Source organism: Lupinus angustifolius, unplaced genomic scaffold (genome assembly GCF_001865875.1).
Source record: "Lupinus angustifolius cultivar Tanjil unplaced genomic scaffold, LupAngTanjil_v1.0 Scaffold_19_69, whole genome shotgun sequence".
In the NCBI taxonomy this organism is placed as follows: Eukaryota; Viridiplantae; Streptophyta; class Magnoliopsida; order Fabales; family Fabaceae; genus Lupinus; species Lupinus angustifolius.
In genome coordinates this window covers 1-23,963 of record NW_017719357.1, presented here as the reverse complement: position 1 = coordinate 23,963, position 23,963 = coordinate 1, and the positions used below count along the sequence as shown (strand labels likewise).

General features: G+C 32.9%; 4 protein-coding genes across 5 annotated transcripts; 3 read left to right on the top strand and 1 right to left on the bottom strand.

Annotated features, from left to right (window-relative positions):
• The first annotated feature begins 223 nt into the window (after positions 1-223).
• On the top strand, positions 224-1,950 carry LOC109338236 (60S ribosomal protein L9-like). Its single transcript, XM_019575428.1, has 3 exons — positions 224-677; positions 1,419-1,541; positions 1,643-1,950. The coding sequence occupies exons 1-3, from the start codon at positions 306-308 to the stop codon at positions 1,724-1,726; spliced, it is 579 nt and encodes a 192-aa protein (XP_019430973.1). The 5' UTR covers positions 224-305; the 3' UTR covers positions 1,727-1,950.
• Positions 1,951-4,460: 2,510 nt separating this feature from the next.
• LOC109338241 (stomatin-like protein 2, mitochondrial) lies at positions 4,461-9,537 on the top strand. Its single transcript, XM_019575433.1, has 9 exons — positions 4,461-4,778; positions 4,898-5,144; positions 5,243-5,392; positions 7,314-7,371; positions 7,457-7,549; positions 7,702-7,800; positions 8,199-8,290; positions 8,906-8,965; positions 9,058-9,537. The coding sequence occupies exons 1-9, from the start codon at positions 4,633-4,635 to the stop codon at positions 9,325-9,327; spliced, it is 1,215 nt and encodes a 404-aa protein (XP_019430978.1). The 5' UTR covers positions 4,461-4,632; the 3' UTR covers positions 9,328-9,537.
• Positions 9,538-15,565: 6,028 nt separating this feature from the next.
• Positions 15,566-16,156, bottom strand: LOC109338228. Its single transcript, XM_019575416.1, has one exon. It carries the CDS (start codon positions 16,154-16,156, stop codon positions 15,566-15,568), a length of 591 nt encoding a protein of 196 aa, XP_019430961.1.
• Positions 16,157-19,125: 2,969 nt separating this feature from the next.
• On the top strand, positions 19,126-20,437 carry LOC109338227 (ATP-dependent RNA helicase DBP5-like). Of its 2 annotated transcripts, XM_019575415.1 has the most exons (3): positions 19,126-19,385; positions 20,131-20,208; positions 20,245-20,431. In XM_019575415.1, exons 1-3 carry the CDS (start codon positions 19,275-19,277, stop codon positions 20,296-20,298), a joined length of 243 nt encoding a protein of 80 aa, XP_019430960.1. In that variant the 5' UTR covers positions 19,126-19,274; the 3' UTR covers positions 20,299-20,431. The 2 variants fall into 2 exon arrangements, with proteins under 2 accessions (XP_019430960.1, XP_019430959.1); XM_019575414.1 differs by having other exon boundaries at positions 20,131-20,437.
• Positions 20,438-23,963: the final 3,526 nt, after the last annotated feature.

Genomic DNA, 23,963 nt, shown 5'->3' with positions numbered 1-23,963 from the left:
TTTAATGAGCTCTTGGGTACATATTTGGAAATTTATTTTTTAAGAGTGGGTGCGAAAGAAAAGTCAGGCCCATTTAAAGTCATTTCTTTTGTATTTTAATTCCTTTTCAAAACAAGGACAATAAGAACTGGACCTGGCCCAATACACATCATGAAAAATGTTTCATTCTGAACTCCAAAGCCCATAGCCCAAACTCAAATAACACCATTCTATTTATAAACACACTCTTCTAGGGTTTTTCGTTTTGCATTGTGGACACACATTTACAGAGCCGCTAGATCGAGAAAACATCAAGGTAGTGCAAAATGAAGACGATCCTTTCCTCAGAGACGATGAACATTCCAGAAGGTGTGAGCATCAAGGTTCACGCGAAAGTGATCGAGGTTGAAGGTCCACGTGGAAAGCTGGTTCGTGATTTCAAGCATTTGAACCTCGATTTTCAGCTTATTACTGATGAGGAAGGAAAGAAGAAGCTTAAGGTTGATGCGTGGTTCGCTTCTCGCAAAACCTCTGCTGCTATTCGCACCGCGCTTAGCCACGTGGAGAATCTCATCACTGGTGTAACCAAGGGTTACCGTTACAAGATGAGATTTGTGTATGCTCATTTTCCTATTAATGCTAGCATCTCTGGTGATAACAGGGCCATTGAGATCCGTAACTTTCTCGGTGAAAAGAAGGTATTATGTTTTTTCTTATTGTTCTTTCAGTTACTATTTCGCTTTAATTTTTAGATGCTTATTGTTTACCTTTGTCCTTTATCTAATTTAGATTGTAATAGTTTTTTTGGAAAATAGCGTGCTGAAGTGAATATTTACGGTTGATGTATTTTTTCAAGGGATTTAATGTATTAATATTTGGTTAATTTTGTGATTTAATGGTATGCTACTATGTATCTATATATATGTGTGTTGTAGTTTGTTTTGGAGGATACCAACCTTACGATAATGTTTTGTAGTCTGAGTGTGTTTGGAGTAGCTAGTAAAACAGTTTATTGAATGTCTAGGCAAATGTTGTCTTAATATTATGTTTATTTATCTTTGTATGTCTTTTTAAAAAATCAAAAATTAAATTTAAAAAATTCCAGTTGTTTTTATAGATTGTGTTTCTGTTCTTGATTTTGCAGCATTGAAATGGCAAAATCTTATTGATTTCAGTAGTAACAATCATTTTCAAGCCTGTCTTCAAATTGCCGTTTGCCATAAAATTCAATTTATTTCTTTGAATGTAAGATTGTTGATGAGTATGTCAGATTATACCCCACAGTTAATCTATACAAAACATGTCAGATTATATCGGACATGTTGCTAACACTATTACTTTTGTATCATTGTATGTGTGCTGATTTAATGGCTAGGATATGGTATCTGTTTGCGTGGGTTTCCCTTGGGGTATTCACCTTTTGGTTATGTTGTCCTCAGGTGAGGAAAGTGGATATGCTTGATGGTGTTTCTGTTGTTCGATCTGAGAAGGTTAAGGATGAGTTGGTTTTGGATGGAAATGATATCGAACTTGTTTCTAGGTCATGTGCCCTTATTAACCAGGTACACCATTTTCCTCCTTTTTACATGTTTGTATAGTAAATTCTTGACCCAATTTCGATCTTGTATCTTAATTGTTCCTTTTCTTCTTTTTAATGCCACAGAAATGCCATGTCAAAAACAAGGATATCAGGAAGTTTCTTGATGGTATCTATGTCAGCGAGAAGGGAACAATACTTGAAGAATAGATGATGATAAACAATCCTATTGGTTTTAATTTTGAGTCAATATTCTCTCCTGTGAGGATTGTTTACTTTTTTAGTGACGAGTTTTTGGACACAGTTTTTATTAGCTTGTTGAGATTTGAATTGACAGTTTTGTGTTATCAAATTTATCGTTTTGGAAGATTCTTCTCTATGTTCTTGCTTCTGTATGCATGGTATGAAATTTTTGGCATATTTGTAGTATTGAATCTCTATATGATGGTGCTGCCTCATGGTGATTTCTTTATTTAGAGGGCTATCACAGAATTGGTCAATAATTTGGATCATTAAGATCAAGCTGAGGGGAAGGTTTTGGAGGGTTTCTCAAATCCTGTGCTTATTTTTAAAGTTTTCCAAATTTGGTGTTTTTTGAGATAAAATGTTAAAATAGCTATATATATGTTTTGTAATAATATATAAATTAATATTATCTATTTCTTGTTAATTACATTTTTATGTTATTGTCCACTTTTTATTGTTAATTACATTTTGAAGGAAAAATAAAAAATTGTTATTATATTGTCATTAGTTTATCTTCTTTCTAGGAGAATTTTATTTCTTTTATCTTCCTTTCCTTCCCTTCTTAACCCTTTTTGATTCCTCTACTTCTCCTCCTAAACAAAGTCTAAATGTTTTAAATCATTTATTTGATAATGGGCAAGAAGTTGTTTTGATATGTTTACTGGGCAACTACAATATAAGTTTTACTATAATTAAGTTATAAACCTTCATTTCTGACTTACAAAAATGCAAAAACAAAATCTGTTAAAACTTAGAAGATTTAATTATCACCATTCTTGTTTGCAATGGCTATTGGGAGTGGTGCATCATAGGCTTCTTAGATCCATACTCCCGCTGTGGTTTGTTTTTCCTAGTGATTCCTAATTAATGCAACAGGGATAATCTCAAACAGGTTGGGGCTACCAAATCCTTCTAGTTAGCCTTCTGTTAGCACAATCATCAGTGTCCTTTGCAGCCATATTTTCTAGTTGCTTGCTATGTTCAACAAAGTTTGAGAGGTCAAAACTCATAAGAGAGCAATGGGAATGGAATTTGACACAAGGAAGCCAAAGTTTGGAGACCCATATGGCAATCACATGGGCGTTTATATACTCACTAAAATGGAGCCAGACTCCTCTCCATCACTGACACACTAAAATGATAAGAAAATTTTGAAGCTTGGTTTTGATAATTGGGCATGGAGTAATAGGGTCAAGTAATAAAACTTATATATTTAATTGTCCTTTCGATTTGACTCATGACAATTGGAGAATTGTCATTTTAGACGTTAACAAGGTCAAAACACCAACAACAAAAGTAATAAAAATCATGTAGAATCTGAGTAATCGATATGACTCATGTAGTACATACACATCTTATTGACGCAGCTCAAAAAAATACATCACACCTTGATAGGCAAGTTTAATTCAATTGATTTCTGAGCTTTGTTCAGTTCAATCTGTAAAGTTGTGAAACAAAAAGTATGAGTACCACAGTTCAAACATTGGCCAGTACATAATATTCCCACCCTATTAAGAAACTTTGCCCATAAAAAAATGATTTTAAAGTTTATCTATTTGATTTTAGAACGACCGGGGCACTTCAAGAGGTGTTTCTCATATATGTAAAGTTGTGTTTTGGTTCCTAAACTAAAAGTTGCATGACTTTAAAGTTTAAGCACCAGATTAGAGAGAAAAGGTCGCCATATTTAAAAAATTGACGTGTAAAAAAATAGACTTACAACCCAGGTTATAAACTTGGGCTTATAAAGAGGGTAGAAGTTTATTGAACCTTTTACTAAACATCATATAGCTTATTTTTGTTCAAATAAACAAATTAAGTAGCTTATAAGCTTTCCAGTGGTCTTGTCAAACATACTCTTGAACACTAATTTAGGCTAAATACTTTTTCTGTCTATTTCATACAACAAATTAAAAAGTCGACTAAAAGCTGAAAAGTCAGGGCTCAAGGTCATTGGTGATAAGCTAACTTAATTAAGTTAATATAAAGTTGTTTAAATTGTTGGCACATCAACCGTCATTGTATTATTTTGTTTGAAAGTCAATTTTAATTATATATGAATGATTGATATTTATTGGGGGTTTAAGATACTTATGCGATTAGTGTATATATATTAAATCTATGCTAAAGTCAGTTGATCAAATTTCTTGTAAATGTAAAACGTTATAACACAAATTATATTCAAAGGGCTTACAATACATTACAAATTTATTTTTAGCCATACAAATTCACTAATTGAGTTATAACCATTTATCCTATATTTTGAGACATACTTCATTTGTAATTTTCCTCTAAATAAAAATTGAAGATGTTAAGAAGAATATAAAAAGAACTTCATTAAAAAAACAATTATGACATGATTTTATAATTTACAATAAATATATTCCCACATTAAGATCTCAATAATAAAAAACCTAATGACTCATTTTGTTTGTTTTTTAATTTCACTGTGTGCTACCTTGTTTTATGAAAAATTATTAACAATATAATATTGCTTCCAAGATATCAAATACAATATGTTAGTCTAGTGACATAAAAGGAGAAACAAAATATAAGTGTTTGATTTGTAAATTAATACATATTGGGAGAGATAATCACATATCATGAGATATTTTTTCCGATTTAAGGGCCCATTTATATTTTTAAGTATTGAATCGATAGATTTATAACTTATAAATAAATAAGGACAAAAAAACGTGGCAAAAATGAAGGGGCAAATGCAGTGGTGGATGGTGGTTTTTACTAGGGTTTATTAAGCCCTCCGTGTTGATCTTAACAGCCATAGAATAAGAACAATACATTTATGAACACATAACACTAAGAACTCTGTTCTACTTGAACTTTTTACAAAGAAACCCTCTTCACAAAAAATGGCTACAATGTTCAAATCAAATTCAATACGTTCCTTGAAACAACTTACCCAAACCTTAGCAAAATCATCCACTCACCACAGAAACCCTCTCACTCAATTCTCCTCCGTCCGTTATTTTCGCAACGGTCGCGATCCTCTCTCCAGGTTTTGTAATAGTTTATTATTTAATTTCATTTTCCATTGCTGCATTTCGCTGTTTCAGTTTATGGGTTGTGTTAGAAATTCTGAAAGTTTGGATTTTTATTGATTTATTTATTTATCAGGAATTATGAGATTATTCCTCCTATGAATTGGGGGATTAGGATTGTGCCGGAGAAAAAGGCATTTGTGATTGAGAGATTTGGGAAGTATGTGAAAACTCTTCCCTCTGGAATCCATTTCTTGATTCCATTCGTTGATCGAATCGCGTATGTGCATTCCCTTAAGGAGGAGGCTATTAGTATTCCTGATCAGAGTGCTATTACTAAGGACAATGTTACCATTCTCATTGATGGAGTGCTTTATGTCAAGGTGTGAATTGCGGTAGTTGTTACCACGTCTTAATCCGGGTGTTTGGTTTTTTATAGTTTGAGTGGTTAATGGGTTGATGCTGTTTTTTGTTGTTGCAGATTGTGGATCCTAAGTTGGCTTCTTATGGGGTGGAGAATCCCATTTATGCTGTTATTCAGCTTGCACAAACAACTATGCGCAGTGAGCTTGGTAAGATTACTCTTGACAAGACATTTGAGGAAAGGGACACACTCAATGAAAAGATTGTGGTAAGTTCAGTTCATTGAATTGATCTAATTTAAGGCATGTTGGCACCGGTGTTCTTTTGCCATTTTTTCGGTTTAAAGAACATCATAGTTACGTCAATTCCATGGTATGCTTAAAGTTATTTTTCAATGGCAGCAGTCTTTGACAAGCAAAACATCAGTTAGTTATGCAGTGAACGCCGATGTACCTTTCTAGACAAGAGCTAAAGAAGAAAATTTAGCAATGTCTGTGCTGGTTGTTTTACTGAATCTTCTACTCCAATTACGAAATGCAGTGTGGTCTTAATTAGTGATGACATGAGATCCAGTTGGTACCATGGATGTAACAATTAGGACCTTTTTGATTCCCATTCATAACCAGGAATGGATTTTTTTTCCTGTTGTAACTTGACTTCTTTACATTTATATAGCCAGTTAATCACCTTATAGTCATCCACAACTTCACTGTTAACCTTTGCCTTGTCATTGTCTAACCGCAACTTACTGTTAGGTAACCCCTAGTCAGTTAGATAGAACTCTGTTATTGAGTTACTTATCTATTTTATCTTTTAATAGTTATCTGATTTAGTTAGCTATCAATTTTATATTTTAATAGTTCATCTGATTTAGTTTATTTACTACTACTACTACTATTGTTATTGTTATTGTTATTGTTATTGTTATTGTTATTGTTATTGTTATTGTTATTGTTATTGTTATTGTTATTGTTATTGTTATTGTTATTGTTATTGTTATTGTTATTGTTATTGTTATTGTTATTGTTATTGTTATTGTTATTGTTATTGTTATTGTTATTGTTATTGTTATTATTATTATTATTATTATTATTATTATTATTATATTTTAATAGTTTATCGAGCTTAGTTTATATATTTTTAGTCTATTAGGTTTAGTATAAATAGAGGCGATTATACCTCTATTAAGACTTAAGAGTAGTTTTTTGGGAGAATTAGGGTTTGGTAAATGGTTTTTGGGGACCAGTTGTAATTCTTCTCAAGAACATTCTTACTTATAAAATAATATTACATTTCATTTTCTATTCAAGAATCCGATTGATTCTATTAAGGTTTTCTTACTTTTGGTGAGATCTTTCATACCCTCGGGTACCAGTTTTATCAATTACACAACTTATATTTAAGAAAAGTTGAAATTGTTGTTCATTCAGTCTTATCTCTTAATTCCTGAACCCTAGTGCAGACTCAAACCTAAGCAGTAGAAAAATTCATCTTCAGAGCCAAATGCAGAATTTAAAGAAACAGAAAATATCAAAGAAACTAACTCTGCTTCAGGTTTCAAGTTAGGTTACTTTGACAAGTTTTTAAGATTTTAGAACACATGACATGACATGCTTGTTTTTAGTTTCAAGTTTTCCCAACCATTAGAGATGATTTCAGTGGATATTCAATTCAGTTTACTCTTATATAGATGTAACAAATTATACCTATGGCTAACGTCATATATGCCATGCCTTTAATGATATTCAGTCAGTATTGTGGTTGTTAAATTTGGAATGTGAATGCTTTATGTAGAAATATCTTGTAGATTTGTGCATATGTATGCGGTCAATTAGTGCTGTAGTATTTAGATAAGCTCTGCCTTGGCACATCCTTAACTGTGCATATGTATGCAGTCAATTTGCATTTGAATAAGCTCTCTCTTGATATATCTTTAATTGTTCGAACAAGGTTTCTAGACCTGCTTGGGTGCCTTGGTATTTAACAATGACAGCACGGGAGATAGTAAATGTGTTTTAACAGATATGGGTGTGCCCTTCCGTAGGAGATACCAAAATAATCTTTTGTTTTCTTTTTGATGTATCAAAAAATTACGTGCCAGCATGATTTTCAAAGTCATCTTGGAGAACAACTCTTCTATCACCTACAGCCAAATAATAATGACTAATTGTGTGAAAAAATTGTTGCAGGAAGCCATTAATGTGGCTGCAAAAAGTTGGGGACTGGAGTGCCTTCGATATGAGATAAGTGAGTTTTGACAATCTCTGAAAGATTTCCCTTTATTTTTTACATGTCTGTTTTGTGAATTTCTTTTGTTGTTGTCCTTCTGCAGGGGATATCTCTCCTCCGCGTGGAGTGCGAGCAGCTATGGAGATGCAAGCAGAAGCAGAACGGAAAAAGAGAGCTCAAATTCTTGAGTCCGAAGGTTATTGATTAATTTTTCAATTCTTCAGATGTTCAACTGTTCAAGGATAATATTTTACATTATTTATCATCCTGAAATTAATTTTAAGTTCCATCTCATCCGACTTTGAAAGCTTATTTTTATTGGCATTGATGACCTTTAATGTTAAACAGGAGAAAGACAGGCCCACATAAACATTGCTGATGGAAAAAGGAGTTCGGTAATCTTAGCATCAGAAGCTGCAAGGATGGATCAAGTAAACAGAGCTATAGGTTAATTACTTGTTGAAAAATCAATTCCAACTTCCAATTGTATAGCAATATTACTTCTTTAAGATATCTTCGGTGCTGAACATGCACTAACTCTCCATTTGACTTCAAACCTGTATAATGTTTTTAGACGAATGATACTTTGCATGACAAGAGAATGATGAATTGTGGATTGTACCATACTCTCACTTCTGTGCCCGACATGTTTTCTTTTGTAACACCCCGCCAACCACCATTAATGTTTTTTTTTTTAAATTGGCATGCTGTCTTTTTCTGTATTATTCATCTATCAATCTCTTTTGGAAGAAATCACTATCGATAAGTCCATTGATATTCCCTTACTATATTGTCCCTATCCCTTGATATCTTTGAACCCTTATAATTAACACCATTATTTTCAGGCGAGGCTGAAGCCATCCTTGCTAAAGCAAAAGCCACAGCTGAAGGACTTGCTGTCGTGTCACAATCCCTAAAAGAAAACGGGGGACCAGAGGTGAACTTCTTTTTTATTTTTATTTTTTAATTTCCACATTCCATATATCATAGATTGTGCAAACATTGACCTACATATTTGCTTAGTTTAATTTCTTGGTTGTTACATGCTCTGCACATGTTGATTTTGTTGTTGTTGCCCATCTCGGTAATTCTCTACCTTTTCATGTATAGTTCAGAACATGTTGGCCAAAAAAGAGGATAGGATGCAATATCTGATACTTAGATTTATTTTGTTTGCATGTAATGATGCCTGGCATATTTGATTATCGGACTTCAGACATGCTAACTTTCCAGCCTGTTAGACTTTGTGAATTGGACATGTGCTAGTGAGGCTTGATTATATAAACCACGTTATTGCAGTCACAGTTTTATTGAGGATCTGGTTGACTATTTAAATGTCGTGTTTGTTTTCTTCAAATATTCAAGTATGAGCCCATGTAAATAGGGTTGAAAATTTTGTTCTGTTTAGGTTGCTGTTATCTCTGAAACTTGAGATTAAAAACGGCAACGAATCTGGTCTATAGAGTTGCTTCTTAATAGGCACATTTGTTTCGACTTTATTGAGTCTTGTGGAATAACAGGGAAGGGATTAATATTTTCATTTGGTTTGTAGGCAGCAAGTTTGAGGATTGCAGAGCAATATATTCAAGCTTTCAGTAACATAGCCAAGGAGGTAATAGCCTACAAGCTGATGGATATGCAAATGCATTGCACTAGTTTTTTACTTCGAATTTTGTTCACATTTATTCGTTACTTTTTCCTCAGGGCACAACAATGTTGCTTCCTAGCTCTGCATCCAATCCTGCCAACATGATGGCTCAAGCCCTTACTATGTATAAAAGCCTGGTTGGTAATGTTCCCAGTGATAAGCAGAATTATGGAACCTCAACAGGTGCAATAGCAGGTCAATTAGAGGGAAATAATTCCTCCGAGGTTAAAGACGAGAGGTCTACAATCGCTACCACAAGTAATGAAATCCCAGATTATCATGAAAAATCTGGTTTTTCACTTCAGAGCCCCCCAAAAAGGGAATAGTCTTGATTTTACAAAACTTACCATCTGATTAATTGATAATTCATTTGTTTTCTGGTCTATGGATGTTACTGTGAAAATTTTGTTCAGACTTCAGAGAGGAGGAAGCAGAAGAATTTGGTTGGACTTTACTTCTATTGCAAGTTGCTGTAGCATTGGTCAAAGGATTACACACAGTTTTTGATTAGACAATGAGAGAAAAATTAGAAGCTAGCTATTCTGCCTTCTCATGTATTTTCATAGTAATAGCTTTTTTCTTGAATAATGCTTCCCAGTACATTAACTGTGTAGGATAGCTTCCTATCAATTTAAAGACTTATAGCCTTTTTGTTTTTGTTGTTGTCGTTTTGTTTTTGGTTAGACTGGGTCAAAGAGATTACACAAGATTGAGAGCAGAAAAAAGGATCAACCTCAGGAGAATAATAATAACAATCACAAAACTCCTAACATTCTTGAAACTTAAATTAGCCATAAAATCTGCATACCCATTATCTTCCCTTGCAGCACCTTGATCCTTGAGAGCAGATATTGACCACTAAAACAGTGTTCACAAATGCCAACCATATTGCAAACATTCACCTCCAAATGAAGCTGCAATTCAACCCTTCAAAACCCCACCTTCCATGCCAGAGGTAAACCTTCAAGGGCACCCCAAAATTATGCAACAAAAGGATATGAGGACTCCCCAATACTAAAGAATATTGGGTCCTTCTTCTCCTTGCAAGTACAAGAACTAGTCAACTCATGCTCATTTTACAATATCTATATATATGTCTGTGTATATGATGCAAATGAGTACTATGTTGTGTGGAAAAGGAAAGGTAGAGAGAGATCATTCTACTGTTATCAAAACCGGTTCGAATCGGCCACAAAATTGGTGAACTGACTTTAATACTAGTACGATACAACATTTATACTGAACATATAATTATACCGGTTAAAATCAGTAAAAACTAGTCATATCAAACAATTTTCAATTGAACCGTACCAGTTATTCTAGACGGTTTTCAACTGAATTGTACCGGTCGTACCGGCTGGTTTCATTTTTTTTTTAATGAAAATGATTTATTTTTAGCAAGATGTTGGTACGAAGGATCACACAATTACTATATTTTTTATGCATCTAAAATATGGTCTATTATTACATTTTTAACAAGTGGTATAAATAAACATAGTTATTGTCTTCTTTATTGATTTTTCAACATCCATATTAATATAAAATATATGTATATCCAACTTCAACGATATACAGTTTAATTAGTTAACAACCGATTGAACTATCATACTACTATTAATACACTATCGATTTGATGACAGTATTAATAACATTGGTTCTTTCTGCCTTGCTGAATAGTAAAAACTTGTACATCAAAATGGCAATTTAAACTCACTAAAAAGCATTGGTCAAGCTCTTGTAGTTGCTCTACTACTTCGTTCCCTTGGAGCAAAACAAAAAATAGAATGGATTGAAGAATGAAGGATTTGAATATGAAGTAGAAGGATAAAAGAGTAAAGAGAGAAGATAGAATGTCAATGAATGCCTCTATTGATTCATATCTCCAATGGATTACAAGATGGTGTACTTATACTACACAAAGCATAAGCTTCAACTGAATTAAGAGAACAAAACGGTTTCAACTAGTTTCTAAAGATAGAAACTAACCTAACCAAGATAACTGATTTTCAAAACTTATTTTCATAAATGGAATTATTTCTTAATACTTCCCCTTAATTCCTACTCTCTAGTACATAGTTATTCATTAGACAATTCTATAACACCAATCATGTTCCTTAGTTTCTTGAATCTGTTGCCTATCAAAGCTTTGGTCATCAGGTCAGCAAACTGCATTTCGGTATGACAATGTTTCAACTTGATTATTCCCTTGTTCACTTGATCTCTTAAGAAGTGGAACTTAGTTTCAATGTGTTTGCTTCGCCCATGAGATATAAGATTCTTGGCTAAGTTAATTGCAGACTTGTTATCAACTTGCAACTCAATAACTTCATCTGTTTTTATTAGAATGATTAATATAGCTAGATGGCTAAACTCATTGTATAAAACGGTTATGCCCTAATGTGCCTCTCTTCTCATATAAATAGGATTGAGTAAGCACTCATTAAGTAACTTTTCAGAAATAGAAAATAACTAACCTAAAGTTAGTTACAGTTCAGTAACTGTTTTCTCTCTCTCTTTTCTTCTCTCTTATTTTTCTTCATCTTCTCACATGGTATCATCACCAATGGCCAACGCCATTAACGATCCTCCTCACGAAGCTTCATCTCCTCCTCTATCGTCTTCTGTTGCCGCACCTCTTCGTGCTCAACGTTCAACTCTTTCTCTTCAAATACCAAATACAAAGCTCACTGAACACAACTACCTCACATGGAGCCAATTCGTGCTTGCAGTCTTGAAATCAAATCGTGCTCTTCGTTTCATTCATTCCAGCGATGTTCCTCAACGTTTTTTTGTCTTATTCAGATCGTAACATACGTCATGTGAATCATGGCTACTTAGCGTGGGAAGAACAAGATCAGGCAGTGTTTTTGTGGCTCCTTAATTCAATTTCAGAAGCTCTTCATCCACGCGTAGTTGGATGTGTTCACTCCTGGCAGTTATGGAGTGAATTACATGCTTTTTGCAACTCACATACAAAAGCTAGAAGTCGTCAATTACGAACTCAACTTAGGTCTCTCTCTCAAGGTTCTATGACTATCTATGAATTTTTCTCTAAGGTGAAATCCCTAACTGATTCTCTAATTTCAATTGGATCACCAATATCACTTAAAGAAAACGGTGATTGTATTCTGGATGGTTTAAATGAAGATTTTCAGAATGTTATTACATATGTTGAAAGCCAAATTAATCCTCCCTCAATTCATGAATTGGAACAATTTTTACTGACATTTGAATCAAGGTTAGCCAAGAACAAAAATAAATCTGTGTCTGATGCTCTCTCAGCAAATATTGTTGTTCAATCTCCACCTCAATCACCTCTCTCTGTATCCATGCCATTTTCAATGCCAATTATGCAATTAAGGACTGGATCCACAAGGCTTGACATGCTGCATTACACGCAGAGATATATTCTGCTTCACAGGTGGATAGAGCAACCACTGACTACTTTTTGGAGTTCCAAGAGACTGGAGCACCATAGAATTGGAACATATAGCCTGATGTGGATTTTCTTTCTACCAAATCTCCACCCTAGTCTGCATCTGAGTAGGCTACAATGTGGATTTTCTTTCTTCCTTCTGATGTGGGAGCACGATTCCATGGTTTATAGTGCCCTTAAGGTACCTTAGGATCCTCTTTGCTGCTGCAAGATGAGATACATTTGGATTAGCTAGGAATCTGCTGACAAGGCCTACTTCATAGGATATTTCTGGTCTGCTATTTCAAATGAATCTCAAACACCCAACCAACTGTTTGTATGTGGTGTTGTCCACTGATTCCTCAAGCTCACAGTTATCTAACTTGAGATTTCCTTCCACTGATGTGGTTGTTTCATTACATTGGTCCATATTGAACCTTTGTAGAACTTCTTTTATGTACTTCTTTTGATGTAAGATCATACCATCTTTGTTCTCAACAAATTCGATGCCAAGGAAGTATGATAACTTGCCCAACTCAGTCATCTCGAATTCAAGCTTGAGACTTCTCTTTATCTTTTCCATTTCTTCTATACAGTTTCCTGTGATCAAGAGATCATCCACATAAAGGCATATAATCACAATTCCCAATTCAACAATAGTTTTTATGTATATGCCATGTTCCACAGTGCATTTTGTGAACCCCTCTTGCAAGAGAAATGTGTTTATTCTTTTGTTCCAGGCTCTAGGAGCCTATTTCAAGCCATACAGAGCTTTGTTCAATTTGAGTACTTTGTCTTCATTACCTGAGATTAGGAAGCCAAGGGGTTGTTGTATATATATCTCTCTTCATCCAATGGACCATTGAGGAAGGCATACTTTACATCTAGTTGCCAAATCTTCCACATTTTCCAGCTGGCTAGACTTGCTATGATTCTCACAGTCTCAAGTCTTGCCACAGGTGCAAAGACTTCTGAGTAGTCTTCACCTTCTTTTTGCATAAACCTATTTGCTACTTACCTTGCTTTGTGCTTGGCTATGCTTCCATCAGGTTTGAGCATTGTTTTGTATACCATTTGACTGCTATAGAGTTCTTTCCACTTGGTAGTGTGGCTAATTCCCAAATGTCATTTCTTTCAATGGCCATTAGCTCTTCCTTCATTGCATCTATCCAGACTTTGTCCTCTATAGCTTCTTCAAATTTCACTGGTTCAGTGGCTGCCATCAATGCTAAGTGCACAAGTTCCCCATCTCCAGTGATTGCACTATCATGGAACACATGATAATCTCTTAGTCTTGAGGACATGCCTCTAGTTCTTTCTGATCTTCCATGTTGGGTGACTTGTTCAGTTGCTTGTTCTGTGACTTGCTCAATATTTTCTGCTGGAATTGGTGATATTTGTGCCTGATGCTCAACTGATTCCATTGGAATATTCACTTTGATGGTTGTTGTGTCCTTAGTGTCCATCTTATCATTCCAATGATTCAATTCACTAAATTGAACATCTCTATTGTAAGTCACTTTCTTTGTCCTCATATTGTTCACTCTATAGGATCCTGTAGGATGATATCTAAGGAATATCATTGCCTCACTCTTGTCATCAAGTTTCCTTCTCTTCTGATCAGGAATAAGTGTGTAGCAAAGAGAACCAAAGACTCTGAGGTGTTGGACATAAGGCTTTCTTACTGACCATGCTTCTTCAGGTACCATTGATGAGGCATTCTAAGTTGGACACAGGTTTAGTACATAGGTGGCTGGTTCTACTGCTTCAGCCCAGAAACTTGATGATAATCCAGTGCCTTTCATCATACTCCTAACCATATTCATTATGGTTCTGTTCCTTCTCTCAGCCACACCATTGTGTTGAGGTGTGTAAGGTGTTGTGATTTCATGAGTTATCCCCTCTTTTTTGCAGAACTCTTCTAGTTCTTTATAAGTGAATTCTCCACCTTCATCAGTCCTCAATATTTTGATGAGTTTGCCTAATTGCCTTTCAACTAAGGCTTTGAATGCTTTGAATGTCATAAACACATCATTCTTGGCCTTCATGGGATAAGTCCATAGTTTATTGCTCAGTTCATCAACAAATGACACAAAGTATTTGTTTCCTCCTATAGAAGAGACTTCAAATGGGCCACATACATGAGAGTATATGATGTTGAGTAGGTCTTTAGCTCTGCTTGGTGCATTAATTCCAAATGCAAATTTGTGGTGTTTACTCATGAAACATTTCTCACAAATAACATTAGGATTCTTGATATTAGGTAAAATTTTAACTAGGTTCTTGTTATGCAGCAAATTCAGGTCCCTAAAGTTAAGGTGAGCATACCTCATATGCCAAAACCATGATTCATTTGATTGAGATCCAGTCAGAAAGCATTGTGATTTCCATGTGCGAATTGAAATCTGAAATTTTCTATTTGCTGATAGTGGTGCTATAAGAACCTTTTTGTTTCTTGCATCAAATAGTTCTAGGCTCCCTTGATGCAGGTTCATTATGAACCCCCTTTCTAGTAGTTGACCAATACTTATCAAGTTGATCTTCATGGTGGGAACATACAAGACATCCTTGATCAGTGCCTTATTTCCATTTTGCATGGTGATTAGTATACCCCCTATGCCTTCAGCTTGTATCATCCTATTGTCAGCAAACCTCACCTGACTTTTCCTTGATCCATCAAAGTGTGTTAACCAGGTTCTGTGCTCAGTCATGTGATTGGAGCACCCTGAATTTAGATACCATATCTCTGCATCACTTGGTTCCTCTGGTCCATTTTTCATCATCAAAATGATGCTCACATCATCTTTACCAATTGTGCCTTTGGCCATATTAACGTCATCATCATGTCTTTCAATCTCTTGAGCCTATGATGGAAGCTGACATTCATTTGAGAAATGTCATAGTCTTCCACAATTGTAGCACTTGAGCCTTCTCTTGTCTATTATTTTCTTGTTACCATAAGAACCTTTGTACCCTCCTCTCCTAGAAGGTTCAGGTATAAAGGTCCCATTCTTTGATCTTCCCTTGTTTTCTCTGCCACGACCCTTTCCTTTATACTCTATTCCTCTACCAAATGGTCCTCTTTTCTTGAAGACTTGTGCCTGCAGAGCCTGATCTGGTGATTTTCCTCAAGAGCGTTCAATGATTCTTTAATCATGTGCTTCAAGTGAGTCCTGAAGTTCTTCTATCTTCAACTTCTCCAGATCCCTAGATTCTTCTATAGCTACCACTATGTGGTCAAACTTGGGATGCAAGGTGCGCATGACCTTTTCTACTATGGTGAGATCATTTATCTTCTCCCCACACGATTTCATGCCATTGGATAAGGTAATTATTCTGTTGAAGAATTCAGAGACCCTTTCAGATTCATCCATCTGCATTAGCTCGAACTGTCTGCACATTGTTTGAATGCACACTTTCTTCAATTGATTTGCACCTTCATTCCCTTTCTCCAAGATCCTCCATGCTTCAATTGAGGTTCCAACACCAACTATTTTCTCGAAATGAACATTATCCACACACTGGTGGATTAAGCATAAAGCTTTGCAATCATTTCTCAGATTTTCTTTATGCTTTACCTTTTCTTCTTCTATGACATCCTCTGCTAATGGTGGAAATCCATTCATCACAGTTTCAAATGTTTCTTGATACCCTAGTATTACTTTCATTTGCGCATACCATCGAGACCAATTCTTGCCATCAAGAATTGGTAGATTTGATGGGAGGCCTCCTTGATTCATCTTCGGTTTGATGATGCTTTGTCCAGAATCGTAGCTGCTCTTGATACCAGTTGGAGCAAAACAAAAAATAGAATGGATTGAAGAATGAAGGATTTGAATATGAAGTAGAAGGATAAAAGAATGAAGAGAGAAGAGAGAAGAAAGAATGTCAATGAATATGCCTCTATTGATTCATATCTCCAATGGATTACAAGATGGTGTACTTATACTACACAAAGCATAAGCTTCAACTGAATTAAGGGAACAAAACGGTTTCAACAACTAGTTTCTAAAGATAGAAACTAACCTAACCCCAAGATAACTGATTTTCAAAACTTATTTCCAGAAATGGAATTATTTTTTAATAAGTTCAAGGAAAAAAACAATTGTACTCGTCTAGGCACAACTGTATCAAAATTACTTCATGTATCTAATGCATACACAGAACATTCAAAAACTTGTGAGAGGCAATTAAGTTTTTGGTCAGGTTTCTGTGCGAAAGGGGTATTCTTGAGAGTTAGGACGACCAAGTGTGCAAAATACTCAAGCCGTAAGAAACTGTGTGTGCAAAGAATACCGGTATCTAGTTGATGTAGAACACTATATAGACATTATAGAAATGAGTTAGGTTGTTTTTGTGTAAAGTGCATAGTGCAAAAATGTGATTTTGCTATTAATTATAATCTTAACTGCAATGAAATTCGAATTTTATTTTATCAATTTTCTTTTTATTATTGTGAACACTAACTTTTATTATTAGTGAAGTTTGTTTTGTTTGTGAATAAGTACTGAAGGCGTCACAAATGAAATTGTTATCGTGAATTTTTAACTAATATTTGCTTCTTCATATAACTACAGTAATACAAACATAGTATAGAATAGAAAATCAGATTCTAATTCCCAATTTACTTGCCATAGTCGATTAACACGTTTTATTTTTAAACCACTCAAAATAAATCCTAATGAAGATAAAACAATTCTATGTTAATTCTATGCTCTTAATAGATTAGAAACCGACATTTTTCCTTTGTTGATTGAACTCCGAAGTCCTCCAATGTGAACTAAACCACTACTTTCAGCAATGACCTTCAAAATTGAGCTGCCTCTCCTTCTAGTTGAATTATTGAAGCTAGTTGGTGCTAGTTCTGGTCGCGGTTTCATATACTTCCACAATCTTGACATTACGGATTATTTCAGAAAAAAATATGGTTAATATAACTATAATTATAGTCGTATTCTTTCCGTCACTCCAAAGACCTTAACATTTCGATATTTGTAATGGTCTGGAACCCAAATTTAAAAATGTTGGTTCAAATATTTTATATATATACCCTCTTCAATAGCATTAATATACACGTCAATTATTGTATACTTTCTCAAAAAAATATTTTTACTAGGTGTTGGTCTAATTATATAAGGTCATCTAATCCTAAAGTTGATGATTCGATTCTGTGAGTGACATTTGTTGGGAGGACAACCACAAATTCATAAAATGATTAGTTCTTTATCCTACAAAGTAACTTTGGTAGCAAAAAAAAATTGAAAATCATCATTGTAACACAATAAAAATTGAGAATCATCGATGCCAGCACCAAAATCCCATATAGTTTCCTTCCCATTTGTGTCCAAAACAACTTTTCCACACTTGGCTCATTATCATTAAGCCTTCAACCACTGATACCTTTGCCTTGACTTGACTGCGTTCCACTGGTACCTTTGTCTTGACTGCGTTCTTTGATTAGAGCTATTCTTCCATAGCTGGCTATATAAGACACAATTACACGGTTAATGATATCGGTTTTGGACTTTTGGTATGCCCTAATTGGTTCTATGCGGGTTAACATTTTAATATTATTATGATGAGATTTCTTTTATAAAGAACATTAAACGACTCCCGGAAGTGACACTTGTTGGGAGAGACAACCCCAAACTCTGAAAGAGATTAGATCTTTACCCAAAAAAAAGTGAAGAAATATCTTGATAAGAGAATGAAGACTATCAATCCTAAAGTAAGTCTCTAGCATTTTCTCATTTTGATAAAATTTTAACAACAATAAAAATTAATATGTCTACGACTTAATTTTTTTAATATGAGTCACAATTTCATTGGATTGAGACATGAATGAGGACAATGTTGGTACAACATTGTAAATAATGAACCATATAAATAGTAAAATGCATTTCGTTCCAATAAACAATAGTAAGTGTCTCCAATTTTTTGGTACTACTAAGAGTATCTCTTCACCTTTTGGGTGAAGAACTAATCCATTTTGGGGTTGTGGCTACCCCTCCCAACAAGTGTGATTCCATAAATTGAACTTTTGACTTTTGATTATCTTAGATATTTAACAGAACCTTATACTACTAGGCCAACACATTTTAGTCTCCACTGAATTGTCTCAAATGCATGGGTGCTATTGACCACCACCCCTATGCTTATTCTTTCATAATGCATGGATGCTACTCTTCACTCTTCAATAAATGCTGAAGAAAATATCAAATATAACATGTATCTCCTAACATATTTTCAATATAAAAAATAACATGTCACTAGCCATTACCTATCATGTTCAAGAAATATTTAGTAGGACTGAAATCTAAATTTGAACAATTTTTAAATGTTTTTTGAACAGTTTTTTAATTGTTACAAAAACAAACATATTTATAGGGATGAGTGTGTTTATTTGTACTATTATATTAACAAACTTGTATACACATGTATTTAGATAGATCCATAGATTTGTGAAGACAGGAGTTGTAGAAGAAGCAATACCATATAAATGGTCCACAGTTTTAGAGAATCTCCAATTGCCACAAACTTAGTCTAAAAATATACAAAATGAAAAAACAATGAAAGGAAAAAGGGAGGGTGTCATAACTAATTAAAGAGTCTCATAGCAATTAACCACAAAACTTCCACTATGCCAGGCCAATTATTCTTGCAAACCCAAGAAATGCTCCTAAAAATAAGCTCTTAATAATGCTATATATTAAGCCATTAATTGTTGAATGATGAGTATCTCTTACCCTCCAACAATTTGTTAATAATTTGCATTGTAAGGTGAAGTGGTGCTTTCTCCCTTCACCATACCACCTCCCCCTTCAACCATTTTGTTTATACATTTTTGTATTATTAATAATGGGAGGTTGTATGAGCAGTCCTAAGGACCTTGAATTGCATGAAGGAGAGGAAGCTCCAGTTGAGTCTCCTAACTCACCAAAGAATGCTGAGGGAGAAACTGTTGCTCAGGTACATTACCCCTGAAAATTTAGCAGGACCTTACGCCACTAAATTAACGTCTTCTTACTTCTTCAGCACACATTTCAAATGACAGTACATAACCTGAATCATATTTGTCTTATGTTTCATTTTTTTTTAAAATAATGGTAAAAACACAGTTAAACATATTACCTCATTTATATTGTTCTTATTATCACCTCATATTCACATTATTAGTTTTTATCTCTTTTTGTTTACAAACTACTATATTGATATCACCTCACAATTATACTGTTTATGATATTATTACAGTTAATTTTAGAAGAAGGTTAGTAATACATTCATTTCAATACTTTGTTCAGTACATTCTTTCTTATTGGTAAAATTCATACAGGATATGTTAAATCATGTGTTTTCACTAATTTCACATGAACTATTCATTAACAAAAAAATGTAATCCTACCATTCCTCTTAATTTTACCAAATTTTGTACACAAATATATTCTAACTCTCCCACATCTTTGAGGTGAGATGCTAGGGTACTGAAAAATGAAAATAGACATGTTATATAATATCTTGTATTATACGATTTCCTGTGTTAATAAAACATAACATATCAATTATTATTTTTAAATATTTTGATATTTTTGCTTCATTATCATTGTTGTAGGATAACATATGAGACATGATCTGGTTTAACAGATTTCTATTCACTTCAAACAAGCATTATCTATTTTCAGTAAGTTTGTAATATTTGATTGGTGGGTTTATGCAGGAAAACAAGGAAGGAGATGAGAAAGAAGAGTCTTTGGTAGAGGTTACTGAGACCAAAGAGGAGATTAAGGAAGAGAAAGTTGAGGCTGTTGTTGAGAACAATGAGGAAGAGAAGAAAGAGGAAGTCAAGGTTGAGCAACTAAAGGATGAACCTCTTGTTACCCTCTGAAGACAATATGCTCTATCCTAATAATCCTGGCTCAAAATGAATTCATTAATTATGCACCTGAGAGATTGTAATTCATATCATTATTGTTTCATTTCTTGGAACATTATTCAATAAATAGAATAACTCATTTATTCATAAACTACCTTGTGCACATTAACTGTATTCAATCATTATCTTACTTGCAAATGGAGAATGTTAGAGCTATAATAATAATAAACATAATAAATTTATAAATATAAATAGCAACATATAATTCAGTTATATAAATGATTCAATGATTAGCCATATTATAAATAATTAGCATTAAGGTTGAATTTGCAATGTATTATTTTAAAAAGTATAGAATTTTTCATGTGTAAACTAAATTTAATTGATACAGTACAATATATTTTGATCGATTTAATTACATGTTTGATATAATTATCTTATTATATAAGTATGAAAGATAAATTCAATAACATTATGATACTATATTTATAACATGGTTTAGAATTCTTTAAGATTATGTAATTTTTTAGCTTTGATTACGGTAAACGAAAGAAAAAAATAAAAGACAAAAAATATATGTAATGACCATTAATAATGTTTTATATTGTCATTATATTATTTATTACTTATATTTAATTATCATTGATATATTAATTGTATATAAATCTTTATACTTCAAATATTAAACTCAAAATAAAAAGACTACCAACGTTTAAAAGCTACACTAAATAAATCATCCAATAAGATGGATGTGAGTGTCCACAATTAGAATTAAAATCAATTTCAATGTCGAGATAATATCTAGGCACCTATTAATTAGAACTAACTTTTGGACAATGACTTCACCAATGAGGAGTCCATGATGGTTAGAACAATGAGCAATCATAATAATCAAAGAAATCTTAATAGTGAAACAGGAGCTAGACATTAAACTTGGAAAATGTCTCATGTTTAATAGGTTTAACAGAATGAATTAATATATAATTAATAATTTTTTATATGTAAATATATAATTATATATAAATATAAAATTTTATATAATTAATAGTTAGGTATAATAATTATATTAAGCTAAAATATTTCTCTATTTTTTTGGACCGAAGTAAAACAAAACATTAGAGTAATGTCCGTTTTTTAAATTTTAAGTGGGTCACCTGGTTCATTTCTCGGGTTATTATGGTTTAAACATGTTTAGCACAGTCAGAACGAAATTTCTCTGATTCAAAGTGGTCCAACCACTCATTCGATTAAGACTACAAATCAAATATGTTTTCAAGTTCGATCAACAATCAGACTAGTCAAACCATCCGGTATGGTTCAGTTCTCACAACATTGCTTAATAAGCTATTGTGACTTATCAAATTAAAGAGGATCGTTTAACTCATGGTGAAGAGGGCGATTGGATGAATATTGAAAATAATAACTAATGACTTCAAATTTAAATAATAGGCTCACTACTTTATGCATCCATGAAATGCTGGAATGTTAGAAAGTTTTGGGCGAAGTGGGAGGCTTTTATAAGCAAATTGTGTAATGAGTATTTAAAGTTTGATGAAGTTTTATTAACTCCATGTACCCTACATTGGGATGCTCCTTACAAATCCTCTAAAGTCTTAGTCAATTCGATTATGATAAAAAAAAATGTATTGATATAATGTAAGAATTTTTATATTATTAGTCAATTATCCATAATTTATTCTTAATAATCAAGTACTTTTTTATTAATATAAATGAATGATGATTGTTATAACGATTATTTATAAATATTTACACCGACAAAATAAATAAATATATATATATATATACTCTTTTATTATTCAGTTTGGGCTACTTTTCATATATATACTTATTAGGCCTTATTTAGTCTTTGAGGACAAAGACAATTTTAATGGGGAGGCAATGGGAGACCTTCAAATTTAATATATCAAATCTATGAGACTACTCTTAAGCAATTATTCAAATTTGAGGATAAGGTTGTCTTTGAATTGAAGGGTATGGCACTGATAGGTTGTTGGGCCTTATCAAATTTAAGAGAATCATTTGACTCATTGTGAAGAGAGGGACTGAATGTATATTTATTTAGGAGAATAATTACTAATATTATTTTTAATTCTAGAATCTCCTTGAATACTAAGATTGTACCATTTCTTTGGTTACCATCTATTTTAGGATTTCATGAAGTCTTTAAATATTATGTTATTGTTCCTATTTAATTAGTGGGAGAATATGAAGATTAGTTTATTCATCTTTTAACGTTTTTATCTTCTTAAAAACATATTTATTGTAGAATCTCTCAGCTTTAGTATGATGATATTTTTTATCCCAACAAATTGTATTATATATAACTATGTTGTATACGTGTTGTCTTCTAAGGAAAAATACACAAAATATCAGCGTCAAATTGTTAATTTTTAATGCGAAATTGACGAAGTATCTATTTACTATTTAACAAAAAAATTCCTACACATACATGTGTCATCACCTCATTAAATTGAAACATCATCTATCACATGTGTCATGACCTCATTCAATCTACGTTTTTCCTCCAAAAAATTCTTGCCCAAAAACCTCATTCATATACATATGTCATCACCTCATTGAATTGCATCATCATCATCTATGACATGTATCATGACCTCTTCAATCTATGTTTTTTCCGTCCAAAAATTACATTCTACCACATACATGTGTCATCACCTCATTGAATTGACACATCATCTATCACATGTGTCATGACCTCATTTAATCTATGTTTTTCCTCCAAAAAATTCTTGCCCACAAACCTCATTCATATACATATGTCATCACCTCATTGAATTGCATCATCATCTATGACATGTGTCATGACCTCTTGAATCTATGTTTTTTCCCTCCAAAAATTACATTCTACACATACATGTGTCATCACTTGAGTTGTCACATCATCTATGATATGTATCATGACCTCATTGAATCTATTTCCCTCCATAAAATTTGCTCACAAAATGATTTATTACATTAATATTATTATTAAAAATTATTATTATAATATGATAAATGTTTTCAATATTAAACTTCCAATAATTGCTAACATGTTAACTATTAGTAATTTTACAATTTGAATACATAACGTAACGTGTTCAAAATATTTAATGCTTATTATTATTACATATTATTATAATATGGATATATAACGTGTGTAAATGCTTCAAATATTAAACTTCCAATATTGTTAATGTGATAGCAATCAGTAATTTATTACACATTATTATTACAATTTCAATATATAACGTGTTCAAAATATTAGATGCATATTATTATTATAATCTGAATATATAACGTATTTAAATGCTTTAAATATTAAACTTCCAATATTGTTAATGTGTTAACTATCTGTAATTTTTTACACATTATTATTACAATTTGAATATATAACGTGATCAAAATAATGCTTATTATTATTACATATTATTATAACTAGTGTGTACAGGCACTTCGTGCCTACCGGTCAATATTATATGAAACTACGCGTAGTTTCAATTTTTATATATTTTATTTTTAGAATTATAATGTATTTGTTATAATTTTTATGTATCTATGATAATGTTCAATTTAATGTGAAAGATATAATTAATTAATGTGTTGATGATATTTATTTATGATTATATGGTCTTTTTGTAAAAATTAAATAATGTGAA

Bases quoted from the DNA above. Each gene is read 5' to 3' on its own strand.
- LOC109338228 (XM_019575416.1), bottom strand. From the start codon at position 16,156: ATGAATCAAGGAGGCCTCCCATCAAATCTACCAATTCTTGATGGCAAG.
- LOC109338227 (XM_019575414.1), top strand. From the start codon at position 19,275: ATGGGAGGTTGTATGAGCAGTCCTAAGGACCTTGAATTGCATGAAGGA. The intron at 19,386-20,130 runs GTACATTACCCC...GGGTTTATGCAG, and splicing joins AGGGAGAAACTGTTGCTCAG to GAAAACAAGGAAGGAGATGA.
- LOC109338241 (XM_019575433.1), top strand. From the start codon at position 4,633: ATGGCTACAATGTTCAAATCAAATTCAATACGTTCCTTGAAACAACTT. The intron at 7,801-8,198 runs GTTAATTACTTG...CATTATTTTCAG, and splicing joins TCAAGTAAACAGAGCTATAG to GCGAGGCTGAAGCCATCCTT. The intron at 8,291-8,905 runs GTGAACTTCTTT...TTTGGTTTGTAG, and splicing joins AAGAAAACGGGGGACCAGAG to GCAGCAAGTTTGAGGATTGC.
- LOC109338236 (XM_019575428.1), top strand. From the start codon at position 306: ATGAAGACGATCCTTTCCTCAGAGACGATGAACATTCCAGAAGGTGTG. The intron at 678-1,418 runs GTATTATGTTTT...TGTTGTCCTCAG, and splicing joins ACTTTCTCGGTGAAAAGAAG to GTGAGGAAAGTGGATATGCT. The intron at 1,542-1,642 runs GTACACCATTTT...TTAATGCCACAG, and splicing joins CATGTGCCCTTATTAACCAG to AAATGCCATGTCAAAAACAA.